At 35.7% G+C, this 16,551-nt stretch overlaps 3 protein-coding genes across 4 annotated transcripts; 1 reads left to right on the top strand and 2 right to left on the bottom strand.

Moving 5' to 3' along the window:
* Positions 1-2,260: 2,260 nt before the first annotated feature.
* LOC143185800 (hydroxylysine kinase) lies at positions 2,261-5,253 on the bottom strand. 2 transcript variants are annotated; one of them, XM_076389061.1, is made up of 2 exons: positions 5,009-5,253; positions 2,261-3,518 (listed from the first exon to the last, which is right to left on the bottom strand). In XM_076389061.1, exon 2 carries the CDS (start codon positions 3,502-3,504, stop codon positions 2,422-2,424), a length of 1,083 nt encoding a protein of 360 aa, XP_076245176.1. In that variant the 5' UTR covers positions 3,505-3,518; positions 5,009-5,253; the 3' UTR covers positions 2,261-2,421. The 2 variants fall into 2 exon arrangements, with proteins under 2 accessions (XP_076245176.1, XP_076245175.1); XM_076389060.1 differs by lacking the exon at positions 5,009-5,253 and adding an exon at positions 4,102-4,235.
* Positions 5,254-5,719: 466 nt separating this feature from the next.
* Positions 5,720-11,033, bottom strand: LOC143185794 (uncharacterized). The gene is made up of 3 exons (XM_076389051.1): positions 10,955-11,033; positions 6,994-10,862; positions 5,720-6,920 (listed from the first exon to the last, which is right to left on the bottom strand). The coding sequence occupies exons 2-3, from the start codon at positions 10,844-10,846 to the stop codon at positions 5,950-5,952; spliced, it is 4,824 nt and encodes a 1,607-aa protein (XP_076245166.1). The 5' UTR covers positions 10,847-10,862; positions 10,955-11,033; the 3' UTR covers positions 5,720-5,949.
* Positions 11,034-11,766: 733 nt separating this feature from the next.
* On the top strand, positions 11,767-16,071 carry Spel1 (DNA mismatch repair protein spel1). The gene is made up of 17 exons (XM_076389854.1): positions 11,767-11,797; positions 11,882-11,979; positions 12,012-12,239; positions 12,285-12,413; positions 12,455-12,460; positions 12,507-12,630; positions 12,719-12,975; positions 13,054-13,221; positions 13,304-13,492; positions 13,571-13,965; positions 14,057-14,268; positions 14,347-14,664; positions 14,736-14,957; positions 15,037-15,269; positions 15,341-15,655; positions 15,734-15,826; positions 15,894-16,071. The coding sequence occupies exons 1-17, from the start codon at positions 11,767-11,769 to the stop codon at positions 16,047-16,049; spliced, it is 3,174 nt and encodes a 1,057-aa protein (XP_076245969.1). The 3' UTR covers positions 16,050-16,071.
* Positions 16,072-16,551: the final 480 nt, after the last annotated feature.

Consider the following 16,551-nt stretch of genomic DNA (forward strand, 5'->3'; position numbering starts at 1 on the left):
ATTGATGATACGATGGGAATCGAGAGTGAGAAGAATATTGTTGGAGGTAAGCAGGTTCGAAGATCAACCTTCCGCGACATTTACCGAGATGGGGGGAAACAAGGAACGACGAAATCTTGGCGTTCACGAGATTCGCCAGCCACGATATACCAGAAAGATTTCGAGAGCCAGTACCGACCAAATTACTCTCGTTGGTAATTCCGCCTCTCATACTTTCTCGTACCCTCGCACTTCGCGCCCTCAAACGAACGTACTCGCGTCTGAGCACTGGATTCTTCTTGGTCTCCGACCTTCCAACAAGAATCTGATTCCTAATTGTGTGCTAATTGAAGCTATAATTTTCGAACGTGTGTAACGCGTTGTTAGCTTGGCACCGCTCCTAATTGCGCACGCTCATACCCTTAGGAGAGAATGAGGGAATCCTGGCATTCGTCCAAAAATGAAAACAAGAAATTAGCGAAGAAGTTGAGAAATTATATTGTTGAAGTTCAATGAGAGAATAGTAGAGAAATTGTAATTGTATCCTTGAAAAAAAGAAGTTATCGTGAATGTTGGTGTATTTTCGAATAACGAGCTTTGAAAACTATTCTCGAACGTTAGACGAACTTATCGCAAGGTGATGAATCGGAACAGTGTATCTCGATCGCGATGCTGTAAAGGGCAGCACAAAAATTCCATTCTTCGAGGCTTTATTTTTTTACGTATCCTCTTGGACGACGAGATCGATCTCACCGCTCGGTTGGGTTGCTTCGAAAACGACAAGCGTGGAACCATTTTATCGAAGACTAAGAAAAGACGATCGTTACACGCTTCTTCTGTGGATCTGCGGAACATTGAACGGTCCCATCGGGCATTAACGAGAGCCAAGGAAACTGTTTCCGTTACGTCCCAAAGAGTCTTCGCGCACATTCCATCGGGTTTCCGTTAAAGAAAAGGTTTGTTAACGGAGTTTTGTTACGTTTTCCCTCGAAGTATAGTTTTGTATTTATTCCGACCACTGTTACCACTGATTTCGACACGGTACCGAGTCGATAAATTATTAATGGCGAAACGTTAAGTTATATTAAACGATTAAAGAAGAAATATAAAGTTACTAACGACTAATAAGTTATAAAATGAAATGATTATATGCGCCTACAAACGCCTCGTTTCGGGCGAACGTAAGCCAATAGATTCTAAGCAATAAAATATATAGGTACTGTAATATACTATTTTGTTAATAACCTCTGGCGAAAATTCGTTAACATGACGTTCCATTGTTAGTCGAGACGAAACTCGAAAGGGAAAAACATTTACTTGCGTGCCTCTAATCATACGCGATCGTGTCAAACGGTCACCTTTGCTTCAAACCGATTACAGTAATTTGGTTTTCATTCTACCTTCGATTTCTTTACTGAACGACAAAACGTTTGAAAAAAGTCTGAGTGTGAAACGCGAGTTCTTACTTTCTCTATGGTAACAACACTTTACGTTTACTTCAATCTCCTTTCTACGAAATTGTGAACAGATTTTCGCTATCAACGAATTTGCCTCAACACAGCTAGACAGTTTGCCAAAACGAGCTGACGTAAAATGAAAATGAGATATAAATAAATTAGTATATTATTGAAATCGAGATTATAAGGAAAAACAAATATATATATATATATATTACAAGCTACGTAAAATAAGGTGAAAACGCACGCGGATAAGAGATAAATGAAGAATGTCTTCTTCACATTAAGCGCAGGTATGAGCGTATTATGCAGGTCTCGAATCGCATTTGTCCTCGCGATATAATATTTATGAAACCGAATTCTGTACATTGTATCGATATATCTCGGTGAACGTGCATTTAGTTAGTATGTACTTACTAAATCGGTGCGGTAATCGTCATTCAATCCGACTTAATCACAAGTTGTTACGCGTTTTCTTTCGGTATCGTCTGTCCACACTCTAACCACACACGACCTCCTCCGTGAATTGATTTCCGATACCTGCAATTTTTGTATATACCACGATATAGTTATGTAAAGTGACTCCACCAACTACTATACGGAAGAGCATTATTGTTCATTATATCTATGTAAATATGTAACTGCCTAAATACGAATAAAACCAGAGGATATATCACTGCACGGTACCCTAAGTAATTCCCCGATAAATCCTCGACCGAGCCACGATTCATCAACAGCTTTACCAGGTGATCAGCACGTTGGATCATCAAAGTTAAAATTTGTTGACCTCAGTTAGGCTTCTGTGAGCTGTTGATGAATTGGTATTTCGATCGCTTAAAGTTTAAGTTGTGAACCTCCTCTTCCCCCAATTAGTAACTATTAATTATTCAATAAAATCACATGTATATTTATTGCTTAATAAATTGACAGAGGTAATTACATTAATAATTGACAAGGCATAAAAGAAATTCCACAGCTGGTGCATTTAGTTCATCAAACCCCACTTTTCAAGCACTTCCTCCTCACTAAGTGGCCACAGTTTCTTCAGCAACGCCCACCCTGACTTTTGTGTTACAAGAAGGTACTCATTTTGGGGATCCAGAAGATAGGAATAAGCTCCCATGACGAGACTCTGACAGATCCTCGCGCAAACGGTGACTTTGAGGATCTTTTTCTCCAGTTCCGTCAACTTTCGAACATCCTGATAGCCCTCAATCACGTATTTACCCATCGTCACGTCGCCAGCTTGAAGAATCATGTAACATAAGACTATGGCTAGCTCGAAGATTAAGCTAGTTCTATGAGAATCCCCGAAATCAATCACTGCTGCTATTTCGTTGCCATTCGAGTTCATCACGATGTTCTGCTCGTTCAGGTCGCCGTGTATCATTCCTTGATCGAGCTGCGAAGTGATCTGAAGAACGTCCTTCTCGAAAGCCTGTATCACTTGATGGGCTAAATCCCTTTCTACAGCATTTTTCAAGGCATAGGTAAATTGCCGCAACTTGGGTACCAAAGTCAGCATCCACAAAGTCTTGTGGTTGTCATAGGCAGGGTGAGTGAAACCCATGAGGACGTTGTCCAGTCTAGCTGTGAAGTTGCCCACGTTTCGAAGCAATTCGCTGGTAATCGGCACGCGATGCAACAATTCACCTGGTCGATAAACAAGCAACCTGATGGCGTAGCTATCTGTGGAATCATCCGCGTCCAATGTCTCCAGTGAATAATAGGTTCCATTCAGGTTTTTAACAGGTAAGGGACAGCTGATATTCTGTTGATTCAGGAAGATCAACACTTCGGTTTGAGCATCGATCACGCGGACCTTTTTGGAGTCCAGAGAGTTCACGATCTTCAACACGTAACCATGCTTGCTAACAGTGGTTATGTGAGGGTTCTTGTGCATCTCTTCGCATATGACATGATAGTTCCTATCATCGTAAGCGTTCAATTCGCTGATGCTTGTCGCCTTCAAACCATAAAGCTTACTGAGTAGATCAGAAGCTATTTGTTTGCTACCTGGTGGTCGTATCCGTTGGCCTGGCGTCAGTAACACGTCTCCACCCTCCATTTTCTGGTTTATCTCTACAAGAGATTAAACAGAAAATTTTTGAATGAAAAATTATCAATTTAATGCTACCATATTAAACTACGTGTTAAGCATTTGTTATCTCTTATTAATATTTCTAGAGCATAAAGAAAGTTTGAGCCCTCTGATTAGAAAGTGCCATCAACTACGATTTAGAGACCAAGGACCAGTCTACTGGACTGGACTCGGCCTCGGAATCAGCAGCGAAGGGGGAAGGACCTGGCGATCCTTGTGAAGACACTTCCTGGACCACTTCTCTGGACTGGTCCAGAATTACCATCTTCCTCAGGATCGCCAGGGCTATCATAACCCACAGGAGGCTCCGGCGTGAGTGAGACTCTCGGGGTCATGGTCCTCCAAGCGTATGTACACCCATATCCTCTGTATAGAAGTGGGGAAGTTTACTTTCCATAAACTAATTACCGCGACAATTACAAATTAGAGTCAATTACCTTCCAGATTTTTGTTAAAATGGTCCCTCGAACATATAACGCGAAAATACGACGTCATTAATTAATCACTACCTATTGGAATTTTATGGTCGTCATTATCATATGCTGAATTATCTCTGTTTCTTACCTGATCGATTGCTTATTTCCAAGAATACTGATATTCAAGTTAGATCACAAGTAAGATCACGGAAACTAAGAGCAAAATAAACGATTGTGTTCTTGTGCGATCAATTTCTTGCTTTAAAGATACGAAGTTTTGCAGCGATCAGCGCGGGTAAAACGGTCCAGGGAATAAAGTGTACGATCGTGCACGTAATAAGCGGAGTTGATGCTCAATCAGCCCAATGGTAGGGTGTAAATGCGCGGTGATTGATATTTATTGTTGCTCATAACGATACACGAAGTCTTGAACTGTCTTTCGTACACTGATACTATAGACAAGTATGTAATCTCTTATCACAATGATAAGATTCTCGAGGTGTTCAAACTTTAAACTATTTAGCGAGTCAACATATATAATTTTGCAAAACAGAAAGTAGTACAATTTTGTTATTATCCACATGAAATATTTATAATTCAATTTTAATGAATTCCATTCTGTATGTACTGTTTAGGATAGTAAAAGATATTAATTTTAATTAATAAATATGAATTCAGATTTTAAAATAAGAAGGATCCTAAATTATTATATTTGCAGGTATTCCTTTTGAAAAACATAATTAAATTTTTTAAAATATCAATTTGGTACTGCCTATAAACAAAAATTCGAATTCCTTGAAATTCCCGCCGCGTCCGTTTACTTCGTCGTATGTTTCAATAAAAAGTTGGAACATTTAACTTTTAAATTTATGCAATAAGTAGCTCAAAAACAATACGTTGCCATAGTTAACATTTCATATGATAAAATTATAGTTAATTAACACAATAAGTATTGTGAAGAATATAGAACTAGACATTACAAAAATTTGAAACCTATAATATACAACAATAAATACAATGCATAAACAGTAATATAAATAAAGTATTTGTCTTACTCGATATTAAGCATTAGTGACTCCTTGTTTTTTCAAGAGAAAGAGCTCACGGAAAAACTATTAACATATTGTTGAAGAAATAAAAATTAAACTAACACTGCACAATAACTTTTTAAAGAGAAGGAACGATTTATGCACCTGATGTATTCCATTAATTATATAACTTGAGAAAGGAAACATGGATACAGGATCACGACTTCTGGCTGTTTTCATTACCCAATCAAATTGGTAAGCGCTACAAGAACATCAGCATGCTATCTATGAGTTACTAATTCATGCTCTGCTTATTTTGTGCGGGAATACATTAAACGTGTGTTGCGTTTTTGATGATAAGCATGCAGAGTCTTTTCTAACGCTTTTGAATCATTGTACAACTTCCTGTGATTTTTATACCTCATTTATTGTTCAAATTATAAATCTTATTATCCTATTTTATACAACACTATGGCTGTACAACCGAATCAACAATTTAGTATGGGTTAGTGGAATATAATTTGATATCAGTGAATAGTTTTTATAATATATTAATTTTCAAACAATTATATGTCAATACATTTCAGATCCACCCGCTCAACAAAGCTTCGTTAGATTTTTTAAAAACCTGCCAGAGGTAAGTACCTGCACTATACTACTTATTTTTATTTTGTTAACAATTTTTCATATTAAATTAGGTACAAATTTATTTTTCATTAATAGAGTAACAGGAAGAAATGGTATTTAGAAAATGTATTCCTTTATTTAAATAATAATGCAAAATACATAATTTTAAAGCAATTCCATTTGATAATACTATATCAATTTTCTGAAATCATTAAATTACTATGATAGTTACTAACAGTATTTTATATCGTATTAATAAATAAATTGTATAATGACTTATATTATTAAGGCAGACATTTACAAGACACATTTATAATAATTAATGAAATTTGTCATTGCAATTATCCAAAGATTGTTCTGGCTCTTTCTCTAGCTTTATCAAAAGTATTTGTTATTCTATTACTAACTCTTGACCAAAATGATGGAGGACGTGTTGTGTCCTGAATGTCAGTTGACAAAGGTTTCACAGGCATTGGTGGGGGTGTTGCTTCATAAGGTAATATAGTCATTTCTCTTGGTTTTTCCCTAATATCCCATGGATCAGCATCAAGAATTGGTGGCAGTGTAGCACTAGGATTTACTCTCACTCCATTGTATATATCATCACTGTGAGAAGCATCATATGGTCCACCTCCATAAGCTTCCAAAATCCTTGGTTCTAATTTGTCAGTATCTTGAACTTGTTGACCTTTAATTTCACCTACTGTCTGTTGATTGAATTCTAGTTGATCTTGTTTTTGAATATCATCTGATACTTTCTTACCAAATTCAGTTTCCTGGTCATATCCATACTTTTGAGGTTGCTGACTCAAATCTGATTCTCCATTATACTGATTAGATGATTGCTGATATAAATCTTCTAGCATGTGTTGTTGGTTCATGTTTGTCTGTGATTCAGAGATGTCTAAGTGACTCGATTGTTGTTGCAAATTGTTTCTATCCTTTTGATTTATTTGTTGTATATGTTTTTGATCATGCCCTCCTCCGATATCTAATTCAAAACCTTCATTCAAATCTTTAGGGATATCTGCACTGGCAGGATTTCTTGGACCTTGATCTCCTCTAATATTTTGCCTTCTATTGTTGCCTACTTCAATTTCAGGTAACACTTTTGGAGGTATTTCATGACTTTGCTGACTAGCAATGTTATCTGTAACTTGATTTAGTACATGTAAATTATTTAATGTTCCAACCCTTGAATATCTGGACTTTGGCTTCGGTTTCTCTGCAGGTTTAGGGAACTGTGTTGCAGTTCCAGTTCCTTGTACAGGTGTACCTTCATTATATTGTTGATTAAATTGGCCAACACCACCTGAAATAGATGTTTGTTGAGAAAGATCAAATTTACCTACTTTTTGAACTAAAATCTAAAGAATATGATTTACCTGGCTTCGCTAAATTGTAGGGACTCTCTGAATGCTGCCCAAATTCAAATTTTCCTGATGTTTGTTGAGTGAGGTCATCAAATTCACCCATCTGTTGTGTCAGACCTTCCAAGTGCTGGTTGCCAGAACTTGGTTTCTGAGGTTGATATGAGTGTTGCTGCCCAAACTCAAGTTTTCCAGATGTTTGTTGAGTGAGGTCACCAAATTCACCTGTTTGTTGTGTCAAATCTTCCAAATGCTGGTTCCCAGGTCTTGGTTTTTGAGGTTGATATGAGTGTTGCTGCCCAAACTCAAGTTTTCCAGATGTCTGTTGAGTGAGGTCATCAAATTCACCCGTTTGTTGAGTTAGATCTTCAAAGTGCTGGTTATCAGGTCTTGGTCTTTGAGGTTGATATGAATGTTGCTGCCCAAACTCAACTTTCCCAGATGTCTGTTGAGTAACGTCATCAAATTCACCTGTTTGTTGAGTTAGATCCTCCAGGTGTTGGTTACCAGGTCTTGGTTTTTGAGGTTGATGTGAATGTTGCTGCCCGAACTCAACATTCCCAGATGTCTGTTGAGTGAGATCATCAAATTCACCTGTTTGTTGAGTTAGATCCTCCAGGTGTTGGTTACCAGGTCTTGGTTTTTGAGGTTGATGTGAATGTTGCTGCCCAAACTCAACTTTCCCAGATGTCTGTTGAGTGAGATCATCAAATTCACCTGTTTGTTGAGTTAGATCCTCCAGGTGTTGGCTACTAGGTCTTGGTTCTCGAGGTTGATATGAGTGTTGCTGCCCAAACTCAAGTTTTCCAGATGTCTGTTGAGTGAGGTCATCAAATTCATCTGTTTGTTGAGTTAGATCTTCAAATTGCTGGTTACCAGGTCTTGGTTTCTGAGGTTGATATGAGTGTTGCTGCCCAAACTCAACTTTCCCAGATGTCTGTTGAGTGAGGTCATCAAATTCACCTGTTTGTTGAGTTAGATCCTCCAGGTGTTGGTTACCAGGTCTTGGTTTTTGAGGTTGATGTGAATGTTGCTGCCCAAACTCAAGTTTCCCGGATGTCTGTTGAGTGAGGTCATCAAATTCACCTGTTTGTTGAGTTAGATTCTCCAGGTGTTGGTTACCAGGTCTTGGTTTTTGAGGTTGATGTGAATGTTGCTGCCCAAACTCAAGTTTCCCGGATGTCTGTTGAGTGAGGTCATCAAATTCACCTGTTTGTTGAGTTAGATCCTCCAGGTGTTGGTTACCAGGTCTTGGTTTTTGAGGTTGATGTGAATGTTGCTGTCCAAACTCAAGTTTCCCGGATGTCTGTTGAGTGAGATCATCAAATTCACCTGTTTGTTGAGTTAGATCCTCCAGGTGTTGGTTACCAGGTCTTGGTTTTTGAGGTTGATGTGAATGTTGCTGCCCAAACTCAAGTTTCCCGGATGTCTGTTGAGTGAGGTCATCAAATTCACCTGTTTGTTGAGTTAGATCCTCCAGGTGTTGGTTACCAGGTCTTGGTTTTTGAGGTTGATGTGAATGTTGCTGTCCAAACTCAAGTTTCCCGGATGTCTGTTGAGTGAGATCATCAAATTCACCTGTTTGTTGAGTGAGATCCTCCAGGTGTTGGCTACCAGGTCTTGGTTTTTGATGTTGATATGAGTGTTGCTGCCCAAACTCAAGTTTTCCAGATGTCTGTTGAGTAAGGTCATCAAACTCACCTGTTTGTTGTGTCAAATCTTCCAAATGCTGGTTACCAGGCCTTGGTTTCTGAGGTTGATGTGAGTGTTGCTCTCCAAATTCCAATTTCCCAGATGTCTGTTGAATGAGGTCATCAAATTCACCTGTTTGTTGAGTTAGATCCTCCAAATGCTGGTTACCAGGTCTTGGCTTCTGAGGTTGATACGGGTGTTGCTGTCCAAACTCCAGTTTCTCGGATGTCTGTTGAGTGAGATCATCAAATTCACCTGTCTGTTGTGTCAGATCCTCCAAGTGATGATTGCTGGTATGTGGTGTCCAAGGTTCATAGGAATGTTGTGAATGCTGTCCAAGATTAAAATACTTTGGTGCCTGTTGTGTTAAACCATCAAAGTCACTGTGTTGTTGCATGTCACTAAACTTATCTTGATTTACACTACGTTTGTATTTTGTTTGATAGCGTGAACTAGTGTGAGAATGTTCAGCTGTGCCATATGCACAATCAACAGTATCTTCTCCTTGACCTAAGTCAAGTGTCCCAGTTCCCAATTTTCCGTGTCTTCTTTGATGATCTGAATTAAAACTATTTTGCCTATATTGTTGCATGAAACTATTGTCTTGCAGAGTTTGTTGCGTATTATGTTGATTTTCGTAATGATGACTGTTATATTGTGCACTTTGTTCTCCAATTTGCGAAATATCTTGGGAATATTGCGGTGCAGTCATTTCTTTTGTACCGCTGGAACTCCAATGCTCTTTGTAATGTGCAACTCGTCCCGGTGTACTTGAATATGTTGCACTGTGTGTATTATGTATATTTCTCCTTAAACTTTCTTCCATCAATTGATTTTGAATGTGTTCTGTTTGATGTCTCAGAACTTCTGCCTGATCTATATTGCTTGTTTGTTGTTGTCTGAGTCTTTCATTGTAGGTATTACTGTACCCACTGTTTCCAGTACTAACTACATTAGTGTATCCTGGAGTGGGATTAATGTACTGACCAGTTGGATGACGATTCGTTACACGTCCTTCATGTCGTTCATACATACTATAGCTATTTGCACCATAAGTATTCAGAGAAGGATTTGTATGAGGTACATATTCACTAGCAGTATCCTTAAAGTGTTCCTCATCGCGATGTGTGCTGCTGCCACTGTTAATTCGGTTTCTATAAGTATTAGTGTTTATTCTTTGAAGATTGTCACTGGTGAGACCATAAGTATTAGTGTTTGTTTGTCCAATATTGCTAGACATATGACTCAATTCTTTTCCCATTTCTTTATGCAACTGTTCAATTTCCTTATGTATGTTATGTACTCCAATTGCACCAACTTCAGGAATAGGAATTCCACTAACTTCAGGAATAGGAATTCCACTAACCTCAGGAATAGGAATTCCACCAGATGTGCTGTAACTGGAAGTGTAATTTCTTTTGTAGTATCGAACCTTCTTAGGTCCAGAAACGAATTGACCCTCTTCTTCAAATACACGTCCATGCCCCCCATCAGTTTTATATGAATCCACTTTGCTCCAATTTGCAGGATTTGTACTAGTATAATAAGGTACTTGAGAAATCTGAGTATTCAGATTAGATTCACCGTGAACTACTTGTGAGTTCCCATCATGTTCTCCCAAATCTTCAAGTCTCTCACTTTGAGTATTGGTCCTCCTGATTGATGACTGCATGGCATGACTGTGTATTGTATTATGCCGGTGTTGCTCTGTAATTGATTTAGGGGCTGCTATCTGACTTGTATACATTCTTTGAGAATTCAAAGCTTGTTCTGTATTAGGTACATGTAGACTGTGTCCATAATTATTATTTTGACGCTCAATTTCAGATAACCCTGTACCACCTGAATATCTTGTACTGTAAGAGGATGAATAATTCTTGTTATAGTAGTTTACTGTCTTAGGGCCCTCAACTATTTGTCCTCGTTCTTCATGTACTTTCTCATGTCCATTATCAACGTTGTAGTTATTGTGTTCAGACCATGTACCAGGTCGTGAATAGTCAAGACTTTGTAAATGTGATGCAGCTTGTGTTAAATCACCATGTTGTTGTAAATTACCTGATGTTTGAGTTTGATAATGTTTGACATAAGAACTACAAGATTCTAGGCATCCGGTTGGTGCAGATAACACTTGACTTACTATCAAGAGTAAAATAGCAATTCTCGGTATCACCATGTTGCTGATTTGGTCTCTGGAATGTATGATAAGAGAACAAATGTATATAATATATGTTAGAATACTTATGATATGTTTATTCTGAAGTAAAAGTGAAACATTAGTTACCTTAGAACAGAAGACCAAAGTCTAGCATGTAGCTTCAATTAAGACAGTCGATAGTTGAGATGTTCTCAGTGCCAGTGTATGTTAACATGTAGTATACATTGATTGCAGCAATTCCATTTATGTTGGCTTCCCCTTCTTTTTACCACATCTCTCAAAACATTCTCTTTCATTCTTACACAGTGATAATGTTTTCTGTGCATTTATTCCTGTTACTGTCCATTCTTATCATGACTAATAATTCAGAGAAACTTTGGTATCTATGAAATTAAGAATTGAAATATATTTATGTGAAGTACTTTAAAATTCATTGTTGACACAATCTTTTTTTATGAATTCTACAAACATGAAGATGTAATTCTTTGACTTCCAAGTAATAGTTATAAATGGTTTTTCATATATGGTTTGGTGTGTCATCAATGAAGTCATTCTGAATGTATAACATCCTTGTTGTGACGTTTTAATTTATTCTTATTTCATAATAGGTATAATTTCAAGGTGAAGTAATACAGAGGATGCAATAAAATTTGTAGAGTTTAATTTCCAATTTTTATTATTTGATTTCTTTATAAACAGGAAAACATCTTTTCTTAAACATTTTCTATATTTCTGTTTATAATAATCATAATATATAAATATGAAAATCTTACTTTATGAGTAAATAATATTTTTTAAATTAATAATATATATAATAATAAATATAGTCCAATTTCATATTGGTGTAAGATATAGCAGTTAATGATGTTTTTGTCATGGCCTACTTAAAGTATGTATTGCTGACCTTCCTGGAATATGAACTGTGATCTTTTATCATCATGAAACTGAATAATACTTTGCAGATAATAAGTTTACAAGAAATGGCATAAGAATAATGATTCCTTCCTCCAATATTTACCAAAATTTTATAATTTTTTATTGTAACATTTTAAGGAAAGTCAAAAGTAATTAAATGTCTGTATAATTTTGAACAAGTCTTCTTATTGATAAGTATGTTCTATAAAGTACCAGATTTCCTTGAAATCATACACGTTATTATCAGTTTATGATGCTTTGACCTTAGATAGACATTGACCTACAGATATACAAGAAGATTCAGGTTCTTGGAAACATAAAACGTAATTGCAATGTGCTAAGTATTTTTTTACGTATAGTGCAAAGTATTTTTTATTTGAAAATTTTGCAAAACACCTGTAAAGAAATATGTTATTTATTACTAGTAACAAAAGATAATGATGAACTTCTAGTTTTTCAAACTTATTATTATAATTCATATAATACAAAATTATATGCATCCAATGGAAAATGATAAAAAAGAAAATAATATTGTCATAAGATTCACATAGTGTCAATCTGTACAGCCTTTTGTTGCTATAGAAACATTTATCATTTCTGGAAGCCTGCAGCTTATATAAATAGGTCAAGGATTTATTGGGAAACAAGTTCATATAATGTAACTCTTGATGTAATATCTTAAAAGTATACAGCTTATAGTTAAATTACTAGAATGATGTCTAGCAATGCGTAAAATATATGCGTAATTAATCATATGTTTCAGAAACTCAATACCACTATACGATTTTTCAATAGATCAGATTATTACACATTACATGGTAGTGATGCTTTATTTGCTGCTCAAGAAGTTTTTAAAACCACATCAGTTTGTAAAATGATAGGAGCAGGTAATACCTTAAATTTAATATGAAGCATCCAGTTTATATTTCATATTTAACTCCCACATAAATAAAACAAATTTAATGTCTGATACAGATCCATACAAAACTGAAGGTGTAATTCTGAATAAGAATCACTTTGAAGCTTTTATACGTGATTTATTGTTAGTGAAACAATATAGAATAGAAGTGTATGTTAATAAAGGATCAGCAAAAAATCATAATTGGGTCTTAGAATATAAGGGCTCTCCTGGTAATTTAGCACAGTTTGAAGATGTACTATTTGGTAATAATGATGTTGCAGTAAGTGTACGTGTAATAGCAGTGAAACTAGGAATGGAAGGGAAATCCAGAGTGAGTCACTATGAATAGTCCTGTTAAGAATCTTTCCTGGAAATACTCCCATGCACTAAATGTCATAATACTTTTTAGGTTGTAGGTTTAAGCTGTGTAGACACCACTGCAACTTTATTTTCTGTTTGTGAATTTCAAGACAACGAGTCATTTTCTAATTTAGAATCACTTGTTGTTACTATTGCTCCTAAAGAATGTTTATTGATTCATGGTGAAGGTAGTTACGAATTTCAAGCTCTGAAACAGGTATATGAATTAAATGCTTCTTCTATGTAGAATTAAGTCTTCATTTGAATAAAAGTGACCAAAGATTTATTTATTTTTATAGTTAATGGAACGAAATAATATAATGGTCACATTAAGAAAAAAGAATGAATTTTCCAGTGAGTCAATTGTACAAGACTTAAATACTTTAATAAAATTCAAAAAGGGCCAACAGCAGACTGTACAGTCTTTACCTGAATTCAATTTAAATCTTGCCATGTCAGCTACTTCTGCTCTCATAAAATATCTAGATGTAAGTATTATGCAATTCTATTAACAGAGAACAACTGTTTTGTGTAATAATCTAACTCTCCATCTTTTGTATTATCAGTTAACATCTGATGAAGGAAACTTGGGTCAATTTAGTATGGATCAGATTGAACAGTCACGGTATTTGAGATTAGATGCTGCCGCTATTAAGGCACTTAACATTGAACCGCGTAATGATACTCCTTCTGCACTGAGTGGAAGTGCACCTACGAGTATTTTCGCTCTTTTAGATAAATGTAGAACAGCTCAAGGTCATAGGCTTCTTGCACAATGGATTCGGCAACCCTTAAAAGATTTGTCTCTTATAAAAGAAAGACATGACATTGTGGAAACATTGGTAAATGATAATGAATTACGATCAAATCTCAGCGAAGATCATTTAAGACGTATACCCGATTTACAAGTGCTCGCAAAAAAGTTGGCGAGGAAAAAAGCAACTTTACAAGACTGTTACAAGTAAGTACACTGTTTCACATATAATCTGTTTATATGTACATATTTATCATGTATTGTAGGTCACGATTTACTTGAATTCTTCTTATTACAGAATTTACATGAGTATGTCCCATTTACCAAGTTTAGTGGAGCAGTTGTCCAATGTAAATGTAGTGGCCTTGAAAACATTATTTACTGATCCCTTAACTGAACTTATCAAAGATATGGATAAATTCCAGCAAATGGTTGAACAAACAGTTGATTTAGAAGCCGCTGGGAAAGGAGATTTTTTAGTACGATCTGAATTTGATGATGAATTAAAAGGTACAAGCAATTTGTAACTGTAACTAAAATGGTTCATGAATTTTATGTATGCTTAATTAATTAATTTCGTATTATTAGTGTTAAAAAATACTATGGACGAAACAGAACGAAAAATACAAATACTATTGGGAAAAGTTGCTGATGATCTTTCCATAGAAGCTGGTAAAATATTAAAACTAGAAAATAATCAACAATTTGGCTATTATTTCCGTGTCACATTAAAAGAAGAAAGAGTGCTAAGGAATAAAAAGCATTATACTATTTTGGATTCTAATAAAAGCGGTGTACGATTTCGAAGTAATAAATTAAATGATCTTAACGATGAATACCTCGCATCTAGAGATAAATATACAGCAGAGCAGAAGAAAGTAGTGGCAGAAATAATTGAAATTGCAGGTTTGTATACATTGTATTAATTTACTTTAAAAAAAACTTCCACTACTAAATTATATTTATTGCACGTATAGCTGGTTATAGTAATCCATTAAAAGCTATTGGACAAGTATTAGCATGCCTTGATGTGCTCAATGCCTTTGCTTCTGCTGCTGTAAATGCTAATAAACCTTACGTTCGTCCGGAAATGCTACCTAGTGAATCAGGAGAATTGAATCTTATTCAAGTTCGACATCCATGTTTGGAGATCCAAGAAGGAGTTGATTACATAGCTAATGATATTAATTTTAAGAGAGGTGAGAGATACATTAAGATTTATACAATGTCTACATGTTAATTGTCGGATATTTTTTATAATAATTATTAAAATTGTAGGAGAGTGTCATTTTTGTATTATAACTGGTCCAAATATGGGAGGTAAAAGTACTTACATTAGGTCTGCTGGAGTTGCTGCATTAATGGCACACATAGGAAGCTTTGTTCCCTGTGATAAAGCAAGGATATCTTTACTAGATTGCATCTTAGCCCGTGTAGGTGCCGATGATTCACAATTAAAAGGACTCTCTACGTTCATGATGGAAATGATAGAAACCGCTGCTATATTAAAGGTAAATCTAAATGATACTAATGTACAGAGGATAAGGATATTTATATATGAAATTTTGTATATTTCTTATAGACGGCAACATGTAATTCTCTTGTATTAATTGATGAACTGGGTAGAGGAACATCTACTTACGAAGGTTGTGGCATAGCATGGTCAATTGCAGAGTACTTAGCAAAAGAAGTTGAATGTTATTGCCTTTTTGCAACACATTTTCATGAAATTACTAATTTAGAAGAAGAAGTACCTGCTGTTAAAAACCAACATGTTACAGCACTCGTCGATGATAATAAATTAACATTGTTGTATAAAGTGAAGCCAGGCATATGCGACCAAAGTTTTGGAATACACGTTGCTAAAATGGCCAATTTCCCGCAAGATGTGATAGAGGTACAGTTGTTTCCAGTGTTCTTTACTACATTGAATTGAATGATTTTGTAATTATGAAAAATTGATTCTCGATTTTAGTTTGCTAAACGCAAGCAAGCGGAACTCGAAGATTACCAAGGATCAATTTTTGAAGGATCAGATAATCCACAAAAGAAACAAAAGATCATTAAGGTAATATAATTCATTTTCTATGATTTCACTGTAATCAATAATCAAGTACTACATAACATGATTGCAGGAAGCTGAAGAGCTTATAACAGAATTTATTACTAAATGTAAAACATTGGACAAATCTCTGTCGGATGAAGACCTAAAGGACAATCTTTCAACGCTTAAAAAAGACATTTTATCTCATAAGAATCCTTATATAGAAGCACTTCTTACTGCTTTATGAATGATTACATGATCCTATCACGTAATTAAACAATCAGTATTTTACGTACAAATTTTAATACTCAATTTCATTAACGAAAAGATACTGCGATACTCCGTAAATACTGTATTCATTCATTATTTATTATTGTTTATTGCTATTTTTTTTAATTAAAAGTTAACGCCAATTTCTCTAGTAACATTTCATATTCAAACTCTGAAAAGCTCCAAAGTTCAAGGGTTGATTTGAAACGGCATGAATGGCGTGGCGTGGCGTGGCGTGGCGTGGCGTGGCGTGGCGTGGCGTGGCGTGGCGTGGCGTGGCGTGGCGTGGCGTGGCGTGGCGTGGCGTGGCGTGGCGTGGCGTGGCCCTTTCTCGACTTTTACAGTCTTTTTTTATAATAGTCATGATCGAAATTTATGGAAATAGATATAATTTACTTTCCTATAAAAGTATATTATTAAATAGAATTATATAAAAATGTTAACATATTTCTCAGTAATGAGTCACAATATTCAGATCG

Source organism: Calliopsis andreniformis, chromosome 12 (genome assembly GCF_051401765.1).
Source record: "Calliopsis andreniformis isolate RMS-2024a chromosome 12, iyCalAndr_principal, whole genome shotgun sequence".
Lineage (NCBI taxonomy): Eukaryota > Metazoa > Arthropoda > Insecta > Hymenoptera > Andrenidae > Calliopsis > Calliopsis andreniformis.

Bases quoted from the DNA above. Each gene is read 5' to 3' on its own strand.
- LOC143185800 (XM_076389061.1), bottom strand. From the start codon at position 3,504: ATGGAGGGTGGAGACGTGTTACTGACGCCAGGCCAACGGATACGACCA.
- LOC143185794 (XM_076389051.1), bottom strand. From the start codon at position 10,846: ATGGTGATACCGAGAATTGCTATTTTACTCTTGATAGTAAGTCAAGTG. The intron at 6,921-6,993 runs GTAAATCATATT...CATCTATTTCAG, and splicing joins CTACAATTTAGCGAAGCCAG to GTGGTGTTGGCCAATTTAAT.
- Spel1 (XM_076389854.1), top strand. From the start codon at position 11,767: ATGAAACTGAATAATACTTTGCAGATAATAA. The intron at 13,222-13,303 runs GTATATGAATTA...TTATTTTTATAG, and splicing joins AATTTCAAGCTCTGAAACAG to TTAATGGAACGAAATAATAT. The intron at 13,966-14,056 runs GTAAGTACACTG...TTCTTATTACAG, and splicing joins ACTTTACAAGACTGTTACAA to AATTTACATGAGTATGTCCC.